Genomic DNA, 21,658 nt, shown 5'->3' on the forward strand with positions numbered 1-21,658 from the left:
CTCCTGACCTGTTCGAGGACTGCTTTGTCCAGCTCGTTTCATTGGACTCTTGCTGAAGACCTATGAGGTACTATCTGACTGTCCTTGAATGTTGCTGTCATCAAAATACCCACAGACTTGTTCCTACTGCGGAATCTCCATGAGTAGCGATTGCCACGGTCACTTATCGCTCGTCTCGCACGCCCCGATGTGGCTGCGGACTTGGGTGCGGCCGAATGATTGTGCTCGCAGACGGGCTACGACAATGGAAGCCCATCTTACCATTGTGGAAGATGATGGTTGTCTTCCGGAGGCGTTTGAGAGAGACCATAACCCGTGGTTGAGACGGTCTTCGTATTCGCGTCGCATGTTTGGCGAGTCCAAGCTCTGGAGAACAGACAAATTTCCCCAGGAGGAGATGTCCGTGTACAACTCGAACCATATGATGTCCAAAAGGCCACGCTGAACTCCAACAAAGTATGTATTTTATGTGCTTCGATGACAAAAGGAATTCCAGGTCCAAATCCCCCGGGTTCGGGCAAAGCGGAACGATTGCGATTATTGGCGAAACGGTCCGGAGAGGCGACAAGCTTTTCCACCTGCAAGGAGAGAATTGGCTTCGAAGCAACCACTCCACCGCGCGATAACGGTCGGTGCATAAAGGGTTCTGTCATGTTGATGAAACATCGGGTTAGTGAGGCCCTTATACCGACCATTTCCAGGCACAAGCTCCTCCCTGACCACCCTGACGTACCCATATATAGGGCCAATAGAGCCCGGATCGCCCAAACAGGAAGCTCTACACGCTCTCCACACGGACCACTGGCCACAGCTCAGCCAGTGAGCGTGCTTTCCGGTCTATGAAATTTGCTTCCTCAGGGGACCTTCCACGCCTTTGACGACAACCGCCCATCTTCAATGGCCGATGCTGTACCAGATCAGAGTTGGGGCAGTCTGGGGTAATCTGTCTTGGCCTGAACTCTTGTGAGGCATTCTCTTTACATATATCAGACAGCCTCCTGCGCACATATCTTCAAAAGGCAGTGCGATTTTCTTTCTGGTGTGTGCGGTCAAAGAATTCCTTCTCGAGCACAACTCTGCTCCTCCTCTCGTGAATGCCGTCTCTGAAATACTCCTATGACAAAAGATATGACCATCTCCAACCACCTTTCTGGGTCCGCAGAAACATCACGCCGCGATGACCAAGTCTCACACGATGCCGACGTCCTCGCAACACTGGGCCACCCCCAAGAACTCGCCCGTCAATTCAACCTATGGAGCATGCTCGCGCTGGCCTTCACTGTGCTGGGCACATGGTCGACCTTGGCACAGAACCTCGCAAGCGGCCTCTCTGCTGGCGGTCCAGTCAGTATTCTCTGGGGCCTAGCCCTCGTCACGTTCTGCAATCTCTGCGTTGCCGTCTCCTTGGGTGAATTGACCAGCGCCATGCCCACGGCCCTCGGCCAAGCCTACTGGATCTTCCGCATCCAGCCAACGCCCTTTGGCCGCTTCCTCTCATACATGTGTGCTTGGATCAACACCTTCGGATGGTGGACACTCACGGCTTCCCAAACAGCCTTCATGACAAACTTCATCTTGTCCATGAAGACGATATTCGAGCCCAACTGGCCAGCAGCCGGATACGGGTGGCTCGAGTTCTTGATCTACATCGGCCTCACACTTTTGCTGACGCTGATCAACATCATAGCCTGCCGCAAAGACCGCGTCCTGCCTTGGATCAACAACGTCGTTGGCGCCCAGTTCACTCTGCTATTTCTCGCTTTCGCGCTGGCATTGCTCATCTCCGTGGGCGTCAAGGCCCATCTCGCCTACCAGTCCGGTTCGTTCGTCTTCGGCACCTGGATCAACACGACCGGCTGGCCGAACGGTGTGATCTGGTTCACAGGCCTGATTCAGTCCGCCTACGGCCTGACGGCGTTCGATGCGTGCATCCATATGGTCGAAGAACTGCCAGCGCCATCCAGGAACGGTCCCAAGGTGATATGGCTGTCCGTCATGATCGGTGCAGTCTCTGGCTTTCTTTTCATGATGGTCTGCTTGTTCTGCGTACAGGACATAGGCGATCTGACCAACGCCGATCTCCCATTCGTCGAACTGTGCCTTTCGACAATGGGGCTGACCGGGGCTGCAGTCCTACTTGCTCTCTTCGTGGTGAACGGAGTGGGTCAGAACATCAGCATCATGACCACGGCGAGTCGATTGACGTGGGGTTTCGCGCGCGATGGCGGGCTACCTTGGCACAGCTATCTTGCCATGGTGAACGGATATTGGCACGTCCCTGTGCGTGCGCTATGGGTCCAGGGGGTTCTCATCGCCCTCGTCGGCTTGTTATATCTGTTCGCCAACACCGTGCTGCAAGCTATATTGAGCGTGAGCACGATCGCTCTGACAATCTCATACGGCATCCCGATTGCAGTGTTATTAGTCGTTGGCCGGGACAAGTTACTACCCATGCAGGGTGAGTTCCGTCTCGGGCGATGGGGCTTTGCAGCGAATGTGGTCAGTCTGATCTACTGTGCCATAACAACGGTGTTTTTCTTCTTCCCGAGCGATCCGAACCCGGCGCCGGCGGATATGAATTGGGCAATCGCCGTGTTTGGTGTCATGTTGGTCATCGCCGTGGGGTTCTGGTTCGTGCAGGGACGCAGCTCGTATTTGAGGACGGAGGAGTCCATGTTGAGGGAACTGGTCAGTCAGGCTGGGGAGGAAGATGTGCTGGATGTCACCAGATATGGTGACGACGACACCGCAAAGGATACTGGAGTGGTAGGACCCGGGATGGAGCGTGAGCATAGGAAGAGGGTATGATGGGATGTTTCTGGGCGGTACTGCGGTACTGATGAACTGAACTGTAGTTTGGAAACAGCACCGTGTAGTCGGCAGAAATAGGACTGTCGACTGACCTGAGCGCTCGTCATACCACGGTAGAACTTTCATAGATGGCTGCTTCGCACTACAGCAACGATGGTACGTTGTAGCAGTCACCCTGCGTTACCGGATCTCTATCCTCGTCAATGTCATGTCTGGACCGAGTGCTGTCATGTTCATAATGCCTTCCACGTATGCGTAGGACACAAAATGATAAAACCCCTCGGGCTGTTTCTCCAGCAGGTAAGGGCGAAAAGCCCCGCCCAGGATGGCGACGTGATGCCCGATCTTTGCCACATCCTTGGGACAGCGACCAAAGTAGCCCGCTCTGGTTATAAATAGTGCTTCAGGTGACATGACTCGCTCCTCATCCGGCATAATTTGCGAAAGTTTCTCATGGCAGAGCGTGCTCCAGAAGGTATCTTGAGGCTGTTGAGCTGAAAGAATGCATGCCGCCATCAACCAGGTCTTGTAAGCTTTGTTGGATATTCCCTTATCAAGAGTTTGAATTCCGGGAATTGACGTCAATACCTCGAAGTACAAATGGGCAAGGAAAAGCTGGAAACCGGTCTTCCTATCCTTGTCGCCATTGCATAGACAAGCCCATAGCGCCTCAATAGCGAGCGTTCTATCCTCATTGGGCCGGTCCCTTGCGAGAAGAAGATCTGATAGTACTTTCAGAACGAGGTTTGGTACGTGCTTCAACTTCGTGAGCACTGAAAATGCATGGCCGAGTCGTTGTAAGTATGGGCTTGGGTGCTTGTGGGAGGTGGAACCACCATCACCATCGACTGTTGCTGAGAATTTCATGTTGAGGCTTTCTGCTTGATACGGTTCGAAAAGCCCTAAGCCGAACTCTCTAAATAGCAGAATGGTCTTAGCAAGGAGGTCTCGTAAATCGTACACTTCCACGATATCTACAACAAGACATACTGTGTCAAGCAGATGAGCGTTGACTCGCAGGTGTCGACGGTCGATAACGAGATCACCGGGAAAGGCTCTCGAGAACAACAGTTTGCAATGATATGGGTTGCCCTCTTCGGATTCCATTGACCAATCAGGCACCCAAGTTGGAAGATTGGTGACGGTTTTTGTTCGCGGTGGATCATTAAGGCCCCAGATATATAAATCTTTTCGTTCAATTATCATATGGCTTGCTGCTTCCAGATAGACCTCAGACACGTCCTTGGTGTAGTCAGGCACAATACGGTTGAAACGACCGGGTCTCGACGTATGCTTGATCAGACCCAGGGCGGCATAGATGTAGTCTCGAGGATCCTTTGCTTTCGAGAAAGAGAAAAGGGGCATCGCCCCAGCCAGATCCGTGCAGAAACCATCGTTCCAGAAACGCTTACGTGCATCCCTGACAGTGCTTACAGCATTCGGAGTAGCCAGAGGATCGCTGTACTGGAGTGGCTGACAGCGCAGGAGCTGTCGCGCGTTGAAGGCACTTCGAAATAGCTCCCAAGGGAGCAAGAAGGGGCCACACTGGACATGTGCAATGCGAGCGACTGATACCTCTTGTATGATCCATGCGCGAGAGAAGAAAGGATTAGCAAACATGTCGTCGATTGCCCGCCAAAGCTGAAAGCGTCCAAATTCGAAGGCTTTCGAGCCATGTAGGTCGTTCGTTGGGGACAGGTCGCAATACTCCATCGCTCCTCTTTGCATGGCAGAGGGGCCCGATGTCCACGTGCATTTGTCACGTAAGTCAAAAATGGTCTTGTCATCCAGCTCTGAGCTATCGTGGATCATGAATCTTCTGAACTCTTTTTCCGAACATTCCTCCTTTGCACCCTTTGCCGCTCGCCAGGACCACAAAACAGCCAGCAGTTTGAATTTTTCAAACGCAGACCTTGTCATTGGGTCCGAAGGACCGAGCCACAAGATGACGCGCTCTGCCTTCCTATATATCTGTTTCATGAGAGGAATTTGCGTACTCTTTTCGTGACCATCGCCTTGATTGATACATACTGCATCGACCCAAAGGGCTCGTGTCTTCTTAGAATGCCGAAGAGCTTTCAGGGCGGCATGGAGATTCGAGGTCACTTCGATAGACACATTTTCGCAGATTATGGTGACTTTTCCAGGAAGCAACTTCGGTTCCCACATATAAGACAGGCATGTATACGAGGGGTTCGTTCCCAGCCGCTCGCACCTGAGTCCACATCGTATAAGATCATTCTCGCGGCCGGGCTGAAGTTCCAGTAACCTGATATTACCTCTTTCGCCTAAGTTGAATTTCTCGTAGATTGACTCCATCTGCACAAGAAGGATCCTTCAAGGAGCGCCGTTGACGCTGTTGTAGGGAATATGGAACCGGAGAGCGGCACCCACGTCGTCTGAGGCCGAAGATGCATCCTATATGCTTTTGGCCACAGGTAAGGCCGAACCAGGTGTGGTGAAGAGTAACCAAGTAATATTCCGGCATCCTTGTGAGTAAGGTAATGTCGAGTAGAGGCGTGGCTCAGGTTCATTGGATGACAGCCGACGAGCGGGATCTGCCTTCCGGTCAGCCTGATGCTAGGTACGTTAGTGGCATGCGGGCACTTTGGCTCGCAATTGCCAACAACCAACAGCACTGGAAACCCAAGATTGAGAAGACAAGGTTGTATCTCTGAACGACAGGGAAGCACTTGCACTTCTGCAAGCGACAAGTCGGATGACGTCAGGCTACTTTGCATATCTGACTCCGAACTCAGGCTGAAAACGAAAAGATGCCTTGTCAAGCAATCGACAACTTGAAGAACGCCTGTGGGAGCCGTTGCATGGCCAGTGGTGAACATGAACAGCTAGAATGAGACCACCTGCAAAGTCCAAGCTGCATTCAAAGGGCTAGCTTTTCGAAAAATGCATTTGCACCTTATGCATACTCCCTCGTAACTCTATCGCACCACTCGTACAACTTGTCCGCGTTTCCTCCTTCTTTTTCAACCTCGACCTGCACATCTTTCTTGACGCCAGCCCTGCGGCCCCACGGCACGATATAAACACCTTGGTCATTGATCGTCAAGTCCTGCGACAAGCCCGCGTACAGTTCCGTGTACGCCCCGTAGACAGTCGGGTACAGCAGGAGCTTGTACAATATCCACATGGCAAAAGCTGGATACTGGGATTGTGCATGGCGCTGGAGGTCGGACTGGAGGTTTCCTGGGTTGTATGACTGCGCGAAAGGCAGTGTTAGCATCGGCAATGCTTGGAGAAAGATCGTTGAATAATGACAGCATCAATCAGTGTGGTAGACGTGGCCACCGTGAGAGCTCCCAGCAAGGAGCTCCCCGTCATAGCAGAAGATTCAAAAACTCACATTGTGCAACACCCCATCCCTCGTCCCGAACCTCTTCCCAAATTCATGCGCAAGGAAGTAATTTGCAGCCTTACTAATTCCATAAGACGCCGTACTTCCCAAGCTGTCATCCAAGGTCTGCTCGTCGCCACTCTTCTTCCAGGCCACTCCGCCTTTCGGGCTCAACAGGTCCACGGCCGAACTGCCCGCCCAACTTACCCGGACTGTGCCCTTCGAGTTGTTTGGCTCGCTCTCGGCCGTCCGCCTGAGCACGGGGAGGAGCAACTTGGTCAGCAAGAACGGGCCGAGGATGTTCGTCTGGAACTGCAGATCCATGCCCTGCGAGCCTTTGGACCCCGCAGGCGGGACCATGACGCCGGCGTTGTTGTTCAGCCAGTGCAATTTCGTCTCGCGACGCATAAAGTCTTCGGCCGTGGCTTTGATGCTGGTCAGGTCCGACAGATTGAGGTGCAAGTACTCGAGGCTACCCTTGGAGTGAGGATGGAGTTGCTGGATCGAGGCGATTGCGTCTTTGGCTTTGGACTCGGAGCGGGCGGCGATGTAGACTTTGGCATTGTGTGAGTACAGAATGGCCGAGAGGTGGTAGCCTATGCCTGTGTTGGCACCCGTGATGAGGTAGACTTTGCTGGTTTGGTCGGCGAGGGTTTTCTCGGTGAGAGGCGGTGGAGGGATGCGGAAGGACTGGTTCCAGAACGTGCAGAGATTGTGGAACATCTTGAATCGGATTGTCAATGGGGATTGTCAATGTGAATTGTCGGTATCCAATACCCTCAGGGGGGGAGATGGTAGAGAATATAAAAGCCCACGTTGTCTGTTGCAGTCGATGGCCGAAGCCGGCCGAGCCCGGACGAAGGGCTTCCGGTGTTTGATCGATGAAGAGATGGTATGTCACAACTTCCAGTCTGCTTTGGTGGAAGATGAGATTCTTGGAAGGCTTGTCTCAGTAGTCAACAGTCCGTACTCGTAAGTGTGTAGGTAGTTGAGCGGCATCAATTTATATAGCGAAGATTTTTTGGAAACGTTACGCACCTCTCGGAGATACACTTTACAGTTTCCAAAAGCTGCATGGACCCTTGTTCGAACCCCTGCCCTGAAGACCTGAGCTTTGACCATGTTCGAACGGCCCTTGTCGAAGAATAGGCAGGAAGCAACATTCTGATTGCGTCCCAGACCTTCATGCGCTCTGCAAGTCGGGGGGAAGCGTATCTCATTATTTTCCTCCTCTACTCCGTACAGGTAGTGAGATTGCCCGTGACGCCCGTTAGCCAGAGTGTAGGAGCACCAATGATATCATGGTTGTCAGTGACCTGCATTAGCTTCGCAGCTTGATCGGCCGAGGTGGACTTCTTCGACGAGGCATAAGTGGCTGATCAGGCGAGGACATGTAGAGTTCCACTCTTATGGTTCTTCGAGACAAGATCTATTGGATTCAGTCTATAGAAACGACTCATATGTACTTTACACCCTAGACGACCCATACATAGTATGTCAGCACCTGTCATCATCCGAATCATCAGCAACACTTGGCTGTACAACGAGAACTGGAACGGTCATAGTACCAGTTGCAATCGACTTGAGGTTCGTTTTAGGAACATCACTCGAGCCACTAGTATCCAACTTGTGACACTCCTGTCGCCTCCAAAGCTGGGAATTTTTCGATGCCCTCTTGATGGGGATCCGTACAGCTTTCTTGTCGCTCGTCCAGCAATTGAGTGTCAGAGTCCTGGCCGTCTTCCGGTTGATCAACTCGCCCCCCAGTTCACTACGCCCGACATGAACATTTACACCTGGGCCCAAGATATTGAACCCCCCCAAATATCGTTCACTCTTTTCCCCATCGACATTGATGTGGGCCGAGCCTCTGAAGCAGGCCGGCCAGGGTGCTAGAAGACCCCATTCATGGGTCGCCCAGCCAGAACATAGACGATTTTTTGAGTCGGGCATCTCCCATGCGTATAAAGACTCATCCTGCCTTGGAACAAGGGCCTTCTGAAGCCGCAAAAAGGCACTCATGCCCTCTCCGTACAGCGGAGTGAAGTCGCTGATGCTGAAAATGCCGAGGGTGCTGTAAGCAATATCCTCGCTCCGTGTTGTAGTCCTGTTGGCTAGCCAGCTCATCTTGGTGGCAATGCATGCTTTCCTGAAGGCTCGATCGTGGCCGAGATACTTTGCGTCGATTCCGGTAACTGCAGCGATGTCCTTTGCAAGTTCTGTCTTAGTTCCGATTACTCGCCATTTGAAGTCGTAAAAGCAAACCTCCTTGGGCGCCAAAAGCTCCTGTAAAGTCCAGCCGCGCTCGAACCAAACCGAATTAGAGCTGCGACTCTGTTGATCTTCCCCATTCCTGAGTGTCTTTGATGCTTGGAAAAGATCAAAGACACCAACGGTACCAGTACTGTCAACGTCGTAGAGATAGGCATAGCAAATTTTGGCATTTCGATACCATCTGTACATGGAGCGTAGCGACTCTGCCATCTCCGCATCGCTGCTCTTATCGATGCAGCAGGTGTCGATCCAGAGCCACTTGATGTTTGCGGTGCGTGCAATACGACATGCAGTTTTGATTTTCTCAGTCGACCGTCCGAACCGCTTATCATGTTCATGTCCCGCAAACGGGTCGTTGATATTTTTGACGCCTGTGATATGACATGCCTTCTTGATCTTTCTGATCGACCGTCTGAGATGAGCAGATTCCAGCCATTTAGACAGCACGTCAAAGGTCACTTCTGATTCTGATTCTGATTTCGCTTGTTGTTTCGTTCCCGTAGCTGCCTCTTCTTTGGCTCCTGAATCCAAGTCCGAGTCTGATTTTGGTTTCGATGTAATCCACCTGTGAGACAAAATCGCGTACTCTGGGGCTTTCTTAGGTTCCGCCTTGGCCTGGAGCGCCTGCAATCGTTCCGCCTTGGTCGGAGCTGTAGGTATTTCTTCGAGCTCAAAAGTCGTAGTATTGAGCACACGCATGTTGCTACTGAGTATTGGAATGATATACGGCAGGGTCGGGAAACACTTCGATAAGAGTCGTTTGCTTGACTGTGGCCCAAGGGACTCTTGTTATTGCTCACAGTATGAGAGATGGAAAACAATCTCCGTTGTGAGGGAGGGACTTCAGCGAAGGTCCTACCTATATACATTATGAATCATTAACGAATGCCCATTCTTCACATGCTCGAAAACATAACTCAACACCAACTGCTCTATACTATACATAGTATTCTTCAACGTTACACGACCCCCAACGCTCTGCCACTGGTCTGGTTGAGATGGAGGGTACCTCACTGTTTTCTGTACGTTAACCAGAATGTGGGAAGACATCGGGCTGAACCTGAGCCCCTTTCTCAGCCTCTCTCTCAGCCTCAGCCTGACCGACGGTGACCAGGGGTTGACATCTTCGACAAGACATGAGTGGCTGGTGGGGCGAAGACATGAGACATCCCCTCTTATGCATGCCCTCGGGCTTTAGAATCCCATCACAGTCGTCATGGAGAATCGTGCAGCAATCGGCTGAATGCAGGGCTTGCAATGCGACTCCAGGGTTGTCGAATCTGACAATCTCGATCCCGACTCCCACGGTGTGCTAGAGACTCGGCTCTTTCGCTTATCTTGTGTCCGATAAGGTCTCTCCCTAACCGAGTCTACCTTGCTTTATATGGTATAGCCCATATATTCTGAAGTAACGTAGTACTCGAGATCATCTCAGTTCCCCCTCGCTATCATCTTGCGATCCTGAGAGAGTATTAAGGACTGGACTACCTCAGCTTGTTAGGATTTCACATTATGAGTAAGGTACTATTGTCCACTTACGCTGTGTCATACATCGTCGCTACGACCTCGTTATTACGGCATCGTTGTTGTGGGATTGCTGTTGAATATTCGTGAATGGGCGTCAGGTCACGACTGGCAACCCCCAGAGTCAGATTCGGAACAGCCCTGGCTGAAAATGAGCAGGAGGGATCAGTAGGAAGTAAGTTTACAGGCCAGGCACGGTAACTCCCAGGAGGCTCGTCACTGGGGATTGTGCCATGGCAACATACGGAAAATGGTCAAAGAGGTCCAGTGCGCCGACCAGGGTTGGAGCGGGGGATTGATATTGTCATAAGAGATACTCGTATCATCGGCCTATGATCAAAGTCTCTCCAACATCCATCAATCCAATTTCTTCACTCCATTTCAAGCCAGCCTCCTCAGCCGCTCTCCTCCAGTTCTTCGGCGGCGTCCTCACGTCTTCATATTGTTGAGACAGACCTCCGCGCACGGTGCCCCAATGCATACCGATGGACTTCTTGCTTCGAACGTCTTGATGGATGCGGATTGAATCCCAAGAGTTTGCGTGAACATTCGACATCCACTCTCGTGGCTCACACAAGCCGATCGGTAACAACGCCAGATCGAACGGGCCAAGCAAATCACCGACCTGTTTGAATGTTGGGCAGACAGGTTGCGCATCCTCCTCTTCTCGAGACATGTTCTTGGCAGGTATTCTTCGATAAGCCGTGTCGCCGGCAAAGTACAATTTCTTGCCTGTCTCGTTGAGGTCGTGGATGGCGTATGAGCACCACAAATCATGATCTCGGTCATTGATCCATCGAGACGAAAAGTGTTGGGTCGGGGTGCAGGTGATACGGACAATTCCAGCGTTCTCTACCTGAATCTCAACTCCGTCCCACCAGTCGAGCTCTGTGATATGCGAGCGGTCGACGCCAAAAGCACTAAGCCAGCGCGCGTTGTGCAGGCCAGCTAGGAAGTGCACATTGGATTTCCGCTTGGCATAGATAGCCTTCAACGTCTCCTCGTCGGCGTGGTCATAATGGTTGTGGCTGATCAGCACGACATCAATATCGACGGCGTCCAGAAGATCCTTCAGGGTGCACGGGGTTGGCGTGTACCTCTTCGGCCCAAGCCAGGTGAACGGGGAGGTTCTTTCGGAGAAGACAGGATCGCAGAGGATGTTGATTCCTCTGGTTGCGCCTTCTCGTCTGCTGGTCTGTAATAAGAAGCTTGCATGGCCAATCCACGTCACTTTGAAGCCAGGGTCCGAGTTTGAGAAATCGACCTTTTGGACTGGCACAAGTCCTGATCGATCAGCCGGTACAGGCACAAATTCAGGTCGGTCTCTGGCGAATCGACATTTGAGCGCACTAATTGGACCGCCGTGGGTGGGATTATGTGAAGGCCAGGGATTCTGAAAGCTTTTTGGGGGGTTGCCGACATGGTGAGTCTTGGGCTCGTCGGGTAACAAGGAAGGCAATGCTTTTACGCTCACCATGGTCTCTGAAGGATATTGACTACGTTAGTACCTTGTTAGTGAAGAGAAAGTGGAATGGCCAGGCATCGCGCTCGCCGAGCTGCTAGTTAGTATGCAAATCAAATCCGATATCTCCGCCAGGTTGCAGACAGGAAGATCGAGAGGCACGGGCGATGACCTCAACATTTCTACTCCGTACGGAGTACTGTGTAAACCAACGTGACCAGCCTCTCGACTTCTTTCCAGCCACCCGGTCACCACGTGCCCCGGCGGTCATTCTCAATCTTCAGGATCAGCAACTCCGGGATGGCATGTTTACAGAGTATATACGAAAGAACTGTAAGATTCTGAAGGTCAGATCCAGATCACAATCAAAGAGAGTCAGCTACCCAAGACAGTAATATGGTACGTGATGGTCCTTTCGTGCCCCGCCTCCGGTCATCGGCTTCTGAATGTCCGGAGTGATACTGCATCAGCTACAGCATCATCCATTGGTGTTGCTGCAATATCGACTTCTCCCGCCTTGAACTGCAATATATAGACCTGCTTCATATTCATGTTCAGTCCTGATCATTGGTAAGCGACACTTCATCGACACTCTACGTGCCCTTTGCATCTCTCCTCTAGCTATCGAAGGTGCTGTCTCGCATCTTAACTCTCCCATCCACCGTCGAGCACCGTCGCTTCTCTACCACCTTAGTATCTCTCAACAGTCTACAAGCATCGCCCTAATCCACCATCATGCTCCCACCCTTGATCACTCTCGAGGAACACTTCTTCTCCACCGCCGCCTCCTCCTCGGCCACCATGCAATCCCAATACTCTGAACAATTCAAACACATTCCCAGCCTATCCCAAAAGCTCAGCGACCTATCAACACTCCGGCTCTCATCCATGGACGCCGGCCAGGTCTCTTTCCAGATCATATCACACGCACCAGGCTCCCTCACACCCCAGGAATGCCGCAAAGCAAACGACCAACTCCACTCCGCCATCCAACACCAACAACACCAGACCCAGCAGCCCAAACGATTCGCGGGCTTCGCCGTCCTTCCCGTCTCCGACCCTTCGGCCTGCGCGTCCGAACTAACCCGCTGCATCAAGGAGCTACGCTTCGTCGGCGCCCTGATTGACAACCACACGGCCCAGGGCACCTACTTCGACGGCGACGACTACTTCCCGCTATGGTCCGCCGCCGCTCAACTCGACGTCCCGATCTACTTGCACCCGACATGGCCCACGGAAACCCAACTCTCGACCTGCTATACCGGCAACTTCCCCACCTCCGCATCCAAATCCATCTCCGCCAGTGGCTTTGGCTGGCACTCGGACGTCGCAACGCACGTCCTGCGCCTTGTCGCGAGCGGGCTGTTCGACAAACTACCCACCCTCAAAATCATCATCGGTCACATGGGCGAGATGCTCCCGTTCATGTTGGCCAGGATCGTGCAGCTCTCGCCGCGCTGGGCCAAGCATCAACGGCCCTTCAAGGAGGTGTGGGACACGAACATCTGGATCACCACCAGTGGGAACTGGAGCGTCGATCCGATGGCGACGATACTGCGGAACACGAAAGTCGGTCATATTTTGTATAGCGTCGACTATCCATTCGCCAGGAACGAGGATGGTTTGGAGTTCATGAGCGACTTGCAGAAGAGTGGCCTTGTTACGGAGGAGGAGCTGGAGATGATTGCGCACAAGAATGCCGAGGCGCTGTTGGGAGTCAAGGCTACTAAGACGTTTGAATAGGGGACACGGGGTGCAAGGCTGACAATCCGGTCGCAAGGATAAGCCTCGCAGTAAGGTAGGTTGTCACTCCTTTTCTGGCGGATGTGTAATATGTGTGCTTCGCGTACTAAGGCCCGTTCACCACCTGCAGACTAACTCCCGACCAGAACTGATCGTTCCTATTCCCAGCCTCCCACTCACAATATGGCACCACACACGGTCAAGCCCCCAAAAGGAAACGCCGGACTAACTGAGCTGGAGGTTTCAATTGGATACCTTACCTTGCTCCCTACTTCAGCCTGGTGTCTCCAAACAGAGATACTACAGCGGATGCGAATACGGATGCGCATACGGATTACCCGTGACAACACTGGAAGACTAGAACTGCCAGACCTGAGGGACGGGGGAAAGTAGGACGCTATGCATCCGGTCTCGAACACTGCTGCTGCTGCTGCTGCTCCAGGCACCAGGCGAAAGACTTGCCCTGCCCTACCCTATCCCTGACCTGCCCTCCCGTCACAGGAGGCCTCCATTCGCAAAGTAACGGACTCCCTTACGCCACGATCACACGGAAATGAGGAATTCAGGAGCCCACATAAATCATGTACCAGTACGGAGTAGACCCTTCCCCGATTTCCCTCGAGCAATTGATACCTGTAAATATCAGGTATCAGGGTTGGACATCTTGACTCCGTACTCCATACACCGTACGGAGTACATAGCCGCCTTATCACTGATACCACTCGAGACACGCTCGCCACGAGGAGCTACAGTCCAAAAAGAAAAAAAGCAAAGGAAACAAATTCTCAAGCCGGGACTTAGGTTGCAGATAGATAGATTGTAGATAGATACTAGTATTCATTCTTGCAATACGCAGTATTTCCTTGTACCATTCACACTGGACGACGGTGATACATATCTCCTCACATCACTAGATGAAGCACATATTTGGTAATGTCAAGATTCTCCCCAACTCCTTCGCTCAAAAGAAAAACAGACACAGAACACATATATCCTCCTCCACAAAACCTAACCCTTGGACTCTCCTACCAGACCATCGAGGCCTTGATAATCCTTTCACCGCCTACTGACCTTCCTAATCGGTCTATTCCCGCCTCCCAATTCTGCCGGATCGACCGTCCTATAACCACTCCGCCTCGTGGACTCTCGTTTTGGGGGCCTCCTCTCCGGGCTATGCTCCTCAATGACTTCGACGATATCATCCTCGGCGCTGAGACTCGGCTCGACGTGCTCTTCCACCACGACCGTTTCTTCGCGCTGCCTGGTCACCCGCTCGCGTCTCGGCGAATGGTGACTCGCCTCCGTCATGGCCCGAGATCGGCTACGACTCCGTCTGGTCTGATGATGATGGTGCCGAACGACTTCCTCTTCGACCACGGTCTGCCTGTTGCCAAAGGCGCCGAAGCGGAAGGCGCTGAGAATGATGTAGAGAATGAGAATGAAGCCGGCGATCGAGCCCAGGACGATACCCACAAGCGCGCCGGGAGCAGGGCCCGAGTTCAAGCCCGCGTAGGTTGTGGGGATGGCGAGGATGACATTCTGTTGTCGCTTGGCGAGGGTATCGCCGCGCGGGTGTAGGAATATAGGTTCGACAAGCTGCGATCGAGGTGTTGTACGATCTGCTGCTGCTGCTGCTGCTGCTGCTGCTGCATTGGGAAAGCCCGAAAGGCCGCGGGTGGATAGGCTTATGGAGCCGCGGATGATCAGAGCGAACACAGAAGCTAGTGGTGTGGGTGACGAAGACGAGTCTCGAACGGAGAGTGATCTGAAGACGGAGGATGTCGTGCGAGAAATGACCGTCTTGAGGTGCTCGCTCGAGGCGATGCGGGCAGCGATGGTCGGTGCCATGGCGAGCACCGTACTTTGGGCAGTATTCCAGACAAGCCCGTGCTCTTCTCTCTTGGTCTTTATACGTGGAATATGCAACTCTTGCGTCTCTTTCTTTTTGATCTGTGCTTTTGTACTTTTGAAGAGGTAGGTGCGTCGATAAATGGAGAATCGCAGGCAAGGGATATGCCGAGGGCAAAAGGTATAGAGCTTGTAAGATTTGGAAAACGAAAGACTCGAAATGATGATTCACAAGAATACGAAGACTATCTTGGCCGACGACTCTTGCGACGCAGGAAATGTGTGTGTGAGAGAGAGAGAGAGAGAAAGATAGAAGCGCAGGAAGGTGGGAGGAGAGGATTGAGGTGTGTGAGGTGATGGATCATCTGCAGCCGAATCCCCAGCCACGTCAGATGCATGCCACTTTTCTTTTACTCAGTACGGAGTAGCACCTAGAGTAGCACCTAGAGTAGCATACTCTCACACCTATTCGCTACCTACCAGGTACTGTACAGTAGTCCAGTTCCACCACGCAACTTCCCGACCCGAAGTCCATAAATCCCGGTGGTTGGTTTCACGGTCCATCTCATCATGCTTGATCCACGTCATCAAGATCCGTGATTCAACCGGCACGATGAGGCTCTGTCAAGAAAGTATTGCTCAGGTCCCCATATTCCTTGCGCTCTTCTATGCGAAGGTTTGCAGACGAGAGCTTCACGACGACAAGTCTTAAGCGAGATCTGCACCAGGTCGAAAGATTGGATCATTGACATCCTATGAGATCCACTACAAAACCCCGTCACAATCGCAGAGTCTACCAAGACACCCAACACCAAGACACCCAACACCCAAACATCTTCATCCAACGCTATGCATTTCAGTTGATATTTGCATCAGACAGACATTCACACACGACCCGAGAGCAAAGCGACTCGCTCAAAAACCCTCAGGGTCGCCCAAATCCCATTTTCTCGTCGTCAATTTGCGCTGTTTCTTCACTGTGGCAGGTGGCTGCGCTTCCGCCGTTGCACGCGTAACACTCGAACTCCTCAATGACAGTTTCTTGGGCGATATCTCAGACACTCGCAAATCGTCCTCGCTGGATTTCGGCTTGATCGTCGCCTCGCTGTCCCGAGCTCTCAACGAAGCCAAGAACGGATTCGTCGCAATATTGCTGTTCGACGTCTCTTGCAAAATCAATCCTCTGACAGGTGATGTCGCTATTGCACGAGACTTCTTCGTCGGACTTCTCGTCTGCATTTCTTGCTCCAATGCTCGAAGTTTGGCTCGAAGCGAGTCGTTTTCTCTTTCGAGTTCCTCGACTCTCCCATTTGAGACGTCTTCGTGGATGGTGATCTTTGTGGTCTTTTCCAGAATCTCCAGCTTGCCATCCACGAACGTCTCAGTTTGGACCTTCTCCTTCTCCCAAGCCTGTCTCCATCTCTCTTTCTCGTCTTCCAAGTGCTGCTCCATTTCTGTCCAGCATTCCTCTCGCACTTCCTGTTCCATAGCCACCAGTTTCTCCTCTGCTGCCTGTAGCTTCAGTTCTGCCTCGGTTCTTTTGATCTCTTCCTCGGCCACTCTGATCGCCAATGCATCGCACTCCTCTGCAAGTCTGGTGGCTTCGTTTGTTGCCTGCTCCAATTCTTGAGCACTGAAGTAACTATTGTGAATCTCGTGCGGCGTAGTCCGACCACTGTGAGTTCCCTTCCCGTGGCCGGGAGCGCCGAGGATCGCGCTCGTCACACTCGGTACTCTTGGGACCGTCACTTCGCGAGCCAAGGCGGAATATCTCAAGATCTGACTGGTTGCATTGAAGTCTCCTGAAGGATCGGCTGTCACTATCATGACCGCCTTTTGTGGTGGACGATAGGTGCTAGGATGGCTTGATGAGGGGAACGAATTTGAGAACAGCAGCTCGGTCAGCTTGCATTGTCTAAACGGCACAATTGGTTTGCTGCCCTCTTGCTGACAGTCGCTCTGAACTTGCAAGCACTGACCCAGGTACATCAAACTTTCGTTGATCTTTCCAGCTTCGGCAAGGGTCGATCCGGTGGTTTTGGCATTCCTGGCACGTTCAGATCCCGCAAGGTCAACGATGGACATGGCGCCGCCAGTCCATGCCGGCATCACATAGGCAGCATGTCCTTGCATCTGAGTCTTCTTCTTGACCTCAATGCAGAAGAAGCCATGACTTCTCGAGCTGACACTGTTGCTGCCTGTTCCTGCAACTCTTCTTTCGGTGAGACCTGTCTCGAGTACTAACATTGCTTCGTCATAGCTGCCACATATGATTTTGCGAAGTCCTGCCACCACCTTTCGGTCCGGTGACGTCTCCGTGTTCTTGAACAACAATGGCCGTCGGAGAAGACCCTTCTGTAAAGCTGCTCCTTGTCTTGTGGACATCGCTGGAGCAGTGGAGGATGTGAGGGAGGAAAGGAGGTCGAAAATACGATCGTTGTACACCTCATACATTGAAACAAGAACCACATACTCTGCTTGAGGCTCAATTTCAATCGAATATGACGAGACGTCTGGTAGTTGTGGGAATGTACTCGGTCGGGGTAAGAGTGGTCTTCGAACAGTGTGGGAGTCCTTCACAATTTGAACTTTAGCAGGGGAGCTTCGCAAGTTTTTCAAACGGGTCATGAATGGGAGCTTAGAAGGGGGCTGCCATGGTTCCTTCTCGGGTGAAGAACCGGACTCTGGGACATCGGGGCACATCCGAATGCTAGTTTGATTTGGCGTAAAGTGGTCTGGGACAAAATGCACCACGGATGGTCGGGTTGATGTGGATGTAGCATGCAATGGTGAAATGGGAAAAGAGCCGGGAAGCTCGGATTTGTGATCGCCTACCATCATGGGTGTTTGTGCTCTTGACATGGGTGTCTGGGCTCTTGATAGCCTTCCTCTGTCGCTATCGCCATAAATCGACTCTAAAAAGGTTGTTGCTGACAGAATCTGCGCTTCGGAAACGTCCGAGGCCTGAAGAGACGATAGCAGCATCGTGTCTGTGGGAAGGTCTGGGTGATGTGGTCGTCGAATGTTCGCGCCAATTGATCTGAAGAGCACGTCGAGCGTCATCTGCGTCAGGCCTCGCTGAGACTTCGATCCGAGAATGGTATGGCTCTGCCACAAATCAGCCATGATCACTGTAGCATCGCAATGTGTATCACCTTCCCACTCCCAGTGACTCCGAGTGTGGCAATAAGGCCGTCTCTTCCAGACTGTAACATGCTTCTGATTGTTTCTGCCGCTCCTGTCTCCTCAAACACAGCAAGTTGCGACGCCTCTTCTTCAAAGATCTTGGTGAAACCGAACCTCTCTATGGCACGCTTCCTCGAGTCATTTGGAGGCTGAAGGGTGATGTGCGTAGGGAAAGAATTGTCTGCGTCTTCGGACTGGCGAACTGCAGGTTCGACAATGAGCCATGGTTCACATTTCTGCTTCGGCTGCTGAGGTTGAATAGGTGGTCGCAAGCGCAAGTAGACTTGGAAGAGCGAAGTCTGTGACGGCATCTTGTTTGAGCTTTCCATGTTGCAAAGTGCTTGGGATGCGAACATCTGAGGTCTTCGTAGGTCAAGAACGCGGTCACGGTCGTGTTGCGGTGGCCAGCCCATTCAATCCTCCGCAGTTGGTGACTATGTCTTGGCACTTGCTGTACGCATTGTTCCCGTTTTGGACCGGGCTCTGTTCCCACGGCAACGACAGACCCTAGCGTACATAATCACGACGGTGTTTCAATTACCAAGGTACGTACGGAGTAACTTGCTGAGTACTGAGTAATGCTCTTCCGATAATTTGATTAGTGCTCTGCCGATACAGATAGCAGTAAAAGACGCTGTACAGACGCCGTACTGCATGCGTCAGACTATTCCAAACACCTCTACTCCAACAAGTGCCTGTCAAGCTCATACAGCGCCTCAATCTTAGCCCTCCTTTGCTCATTCCTAACCTTCAAGTCGAATTTGAAGGGCAACGGACCTCCAATGACATTACTCGTCCGGGCCTTAGGATCAGGCCACTGTGGCTGCCCGTCCATGCCAGTGTTAGGCTTCATCGTGAATGCCCATAGAAGAGAGCCACAAGCAACCAACAACTCCGCCTCGGTGAGCTCGATTCCAGGACACATCCGCCGACCACGACCAAATCCGTGAAAACCGAGTAAACGAGGGTAGACCGTAAGAGGTTCCTGGTAAGTTGGATACTCCGGCTCAAGCCAGCGGCCAGGATTGTAAACCTCGGGATCCGGATATTCGGCCGGGTTGCGGGCCATCGATATGTCAACGGCATGCACAACAGCTCCTTTCGGAATAAAGTAGCCTTCGTAGTCATCATCCTCGGTCACCAGTCGCGGAACACCCAGTGGAACAGGTGGGCCCCAGCGTATAGTTTCCTTGATGCATGCTCGTAGGATAGGCAGGTTGGGAGAGTCGCGTAGTTCGACAATTCGGTCACTGCCGACCACCGCATCGATCTCGGCACGGGCTTTCTCTTGCCATTCCGGATGAAGGACCATCGTCAGGAAGAAGCAGTACAGTGGTCCCCCAATGGTGAAGATGGCGACGGTGCACAGCATGCCAACTGCATAGGCAGCTTCATGTTCATCGAAGCCAAAGTCTCTGCCATCACCTCCACCAGCTGCTTCTCTTCGCTCGAAGTACGACCGTGCGAACGAAACCTCAGCTTTGCCGGCCTCGATCTCGTTGCGCACTTCTGCCATCAGACCTTTCCACAGTCGCTCTTCTCGTTCTCTTCTTTGTCTGCAAGCCTTCTTGGACGTGTTGATCCATTCGGGAAGGACGCCGAGGAAAGGAAAGATATTGGTGAGGGGCCCGCTTGCGGAAGGAGAGATCTGAGGAATGAACTCGGCGGCGTTCTTGCAATGGGCTGCTGCCGAATTTGGGGATCCATAGCACAATCTTGCTGAAATGCGTCCGCAAAAGCGATCGGTTTGAGAGAAGTGATCAAGAGGATCTTTGACAAGGTTGTACAAGAAGCGTTTCGCTTCCAAGGGAATATAGCCGTAATATTGGGTGTTGTAGGCGACGTTCAATGAGGTGTGCGCGAATTTCCTTTGCATGCGCCAATGGTCTTGTCGGTGTCAGCCTACATCTCTCAGTGGTGGATCAGCAGACTTACCTCCGTACTCCATCAATGGCAGATATTGTGCTTGATTATGACTGCCAGGGACAGCCGCGACTTCTGGACGGGAGGAATAACGAGATGCTCGTTTGCAAAAGAGCTCCTGAGCGATCTCGCCTTTCCCCAGCCAGATGTGCATTTCGCCACAGGTTGTCAGTCTGAAAAGGCCGTCGTACTCGTCGGCCCATTTTCGCATCGAGTTCCATGGCGCTTTGGCGTCGATATCAACCCGACCGATGTAAGGAATGGTGCTGGGAGGGCCAGGCACAAGTTTTAGGCCCTTGGGAGGCTTGTCCTTGAACAACAGATATTGAAGGAACCCGATGAAACCGGGAGTGATGAGAAGTAATGCAAGGACGGTCCATCTGTATTTCACAAGAACGTTGTCTCCAGCCCAAGCCGAATGGGATACGTAAGAAGTTGAGTTCGAAAGCGAGGGAATGAAAGAAGGATATACTGTAGCCATAGTGGTGGTGAAAAGAAAGAGAGACTGGGGACAAAATAGGAGATTGATACCTTTCGGGCCTTGTTATACTCGTAGGCCTTGAGCCTTGAATCAATATGGACAGAGTGAGCGTGGAGGAATCATGGTGGCACAGTGACCTCGATCGACCCCAGTTAATGCTGTTTTGGTTTCTGACCGTTCATCATTTGCCAGGTGCCCAGCATCTCCGAGGATCCTGCGCACCAGCACACTGTTTGTAACTGTATTGCATCCACCAGGTGGTGTCACGAATACGGAGTATGATCAATGCGGCTGAGTCCTGATATGAAGAAACCTGCGTAGTGGAAGTGGAAGTGGAAGCCTGAACCAAAATTAGCAGCTGCCGAGCCGCTAAACCCAAAAGCGTAGCTGGCTCAAAACTGCGAGAGCGCCACGTGACAGCCAATAATCTTGAATAATCTCCTACAAGGCTGCTATTGGTTTCAACACTTAACACTCATCTCTGTGATCTCTGACTCCATGACACACGTCCTTCGGCACCGGCAACTTCTCAAGGCCGCAGCATGCGCATAAGTGTCCCGTGTACCAAACCTAGGGAGCAAGTTGTACGCAGTCATCTCGCAGCCGTCATCCTAGCACGGACGCCGAAAGTCTCCTCCTCGCCTCGTGCTGACCTCCTGTTTTCGTCTCGAGCGCAGATAGACGCGGAATCCAGGCCCTAACGGTCTCAAGATCGACATGTTACAGCCCCAGATCGCATGATATATGTTATTTGTGCTTTGCCTAAGCCCTCGGATGCGAACTGAAACATTCGACCAGACGCTCCGCCTGCTGTACTTCAATGGCAGAGAAAATTCAATATGTGGAAACCATCTCCGTACCCTGCCTAACTAATGGCTGGACCACACCAACAGTTCACTTTCATGCGGTCAGTCGGTCTACTCGAGTCTACGGATACTGTGTACCGAATTGGATTTGATCTATTGCTGGCCCGTTTCTCTGGTCTCATTCTTGGGTATCGCCTGCAATTCTCCGTGGCATGCCTTGTGCTTGAACGTGGTGACTCTAAGGA

General features: G+C 52.2%; 9 protein-coding genes across 9 annotated transcripts; 2 read left to right on the forward strand and 7 right to left on the reverse strand.

Moving 5' to 3' along the window:
* Positions 1 to 1,128: 1,128 nt before the first annotated feature.
* Positions 1,129 to 2,848, forward strand: PV05_08974 (uncharacterized protein; the record flags this gene model as incomplete). Its single annotated transcript, XM_013458529.1, has 1 exon — positions 1,129 to 2,848. The coding sequence occupies one exon, from the start codon at positions 1,129 to 1,131 to the stop codon at positions 2,806 to 2,808; it is 1,680 nt and encodes a 559-aa protein (XP_013313983.1). The 3' UTR covers positions 2,809 to 2,848.
* Positions 2,849 to 2,991: 143 nt separating this feature from the next.
* On the reverse strand, positions 2,992 to 4,791 carry PV05_08975 (uncharacterized protein; the record flags this gene model as incomplete). Its single annotated transcript, XM_013458530.1, has 1 exon — positions 2,992 to 4,791. One exon carries the CDS (start codon positions 4,789 to 4,791, stop codon positions 2,992 to 2,994), a length of 1,800 nt encoding a protein of 599 aa, XP_013313984.1.
* A 940-nt stretch (positions 4,792 to 5,731) lies between these two features.
* On the reverse strand, positions 5,732 to 6,889 carry PV05_08976 (uncharacterized protein; the record flags this gene model as incomplete). The annotated part of the gene is made up of 2 exons (XM_013458531.1): positions 5,732 to 6,031; positions 6,176 to 6,889. 2 exons carry the CDS (start codon positions 6,887 to 6,889, stop codon positions 5,732 to 5,734), a joined length of 1,014 nt encoding a protein of 337 aa, XP_013313985.1.
* A 774-nt stretch (positions 6,890 to 7,663) lies between these two features.
* PV05_08977 (uncharacterized protein) lies at positions 7,664 to 9,139 on the reverse strand (the record flags this gene model as incomplete). The annotated part of the gene is made up of 1 exon (XM_013458532.1): positions 7,664 to 9,139. One exon carries the CDS (start codon positions 9,137 to 9,139, stop codon positions 7,664 to 7,666), a length of 1,476 nt encoding a protein of 491 aa, XP_013313986.1.
* Positions 9,140 to 10,286: 1,147 nt separating this feature from the next.
* PV05_08978 (uncharacterized protein) lies at positions 10,287 to 11,441 on the reverse strand (the record flags this gene model as incomplete). Its single annotated transcript, XM_013458533.1, has 1 exon — positions 10,287 to 11,441. The coding sequence occupies one exon, from the start codon at positions 11,439 to 11,441 to the stop codon at positions 10,287 to 10,289; it is 1,155 nt and encodes a 384-aa protein (XP_013313987.1).
* A 713-nt stretch (positions 11,442 to 12,154) lies between these two features.
* Positions 12,155 to 13,169, forward strand: PV05_08979 (uncharacterized protein; the record flags this gene model as incomplete). The annotated part of the gene is made up of 1 exon (XM_013458534.1): positions 12,155 to 13,169. Exon 1 carries the CDS (start codon positions 12,162 to 12,164, stop codon positions 13,167 to 13,169), a length of 1,008 nt encoding a protein of 335 aa, XP_013313988.1. The 5' UTR covers positions 12,155 to 12,161.
* A 797-nt stretch (positions 13,170 to 13,966) lies between these two features.
* PV05_08980 (uncharacterized protein) lies at positions 13,967 to 15,336 on the reverse strand. The gene has a single exon (XM_013458535.1). It carries the CDS (start codon positions 15,015 to 15,017, stop codon positions 14,226 to 14,228), a length of 792 nt encoding a protein of 263 aa, XP_013313989.1. The 5' UTR covers positions 15,018 to 15,336; the 3' UTR covers positions 13,967 to 14,225.
* A 405-nt stretch (positions 15,337 to 15,741) lies between these two features.
* PV05_08981 (uncharacterized protein) lies at positions 15,742 to 18,585 on the reverse strand. Its single transcript, XM_013458536.1, has 3 exons — positions 18,173 to 18,585; positions 17,853 to 18,125; positions 15,742 to 17,591 (listed from the first exon to the last, which is right to left on the reverse strand). Exons 1-3 carry the CDS (start codon positions 18,557 to 18,559, stop codon positions 15,933 to 15,935), a joined length of 2,319 nt encoding a protein of 772 aa, XP_013313990.1. The 5' UTR covers positions 18,560 to 18,585; the 3' UTR covers positions 15,742 to 15,932.
* A 177-nt stretch (positions 18,586 to 18,762) lies between these two features.
* PV05_08982 (uncharacterized protein) lies at positions 18,763 to 20,895 on the reverse strand. Its single transcript, XM_013458537.1, has 2 exons — positions 20,139 to 20,895; positions 18,763 to 20,090 (listed from the first exon to the last, which is right to left on the reverse strand). Exons 1-2 carry the CDS (start codon positions 20,605 to 20,607, stop codon positions 18,883 to 18,885), a joined length of 1,677 nt encoding a protein of 558 aa, XP_013313991.1. The 5' UTR covers positions 20,608 to 20,895; the 3' UTR covers positions 18,763 to 18,882.
* Positions 20,896 to 21,658: the final 763 nt, after the last annotated feature.

Source organism: Exophiala xenobiotica, assembly GCF_000835505.1.
Source record: "Exophiala xenobiotica strain CBS 118157 unplaced genomic scaffold supercont1.5, whole genome shotgun sequence".
Classification (NCBI taxonomy): Eukaryota; Fungi; Ascomycota; class Eurotiomycetes; order Chaetothyriales; family Herpotrichiellaceae; genus Exophiala; species Exophiala xenobiotica.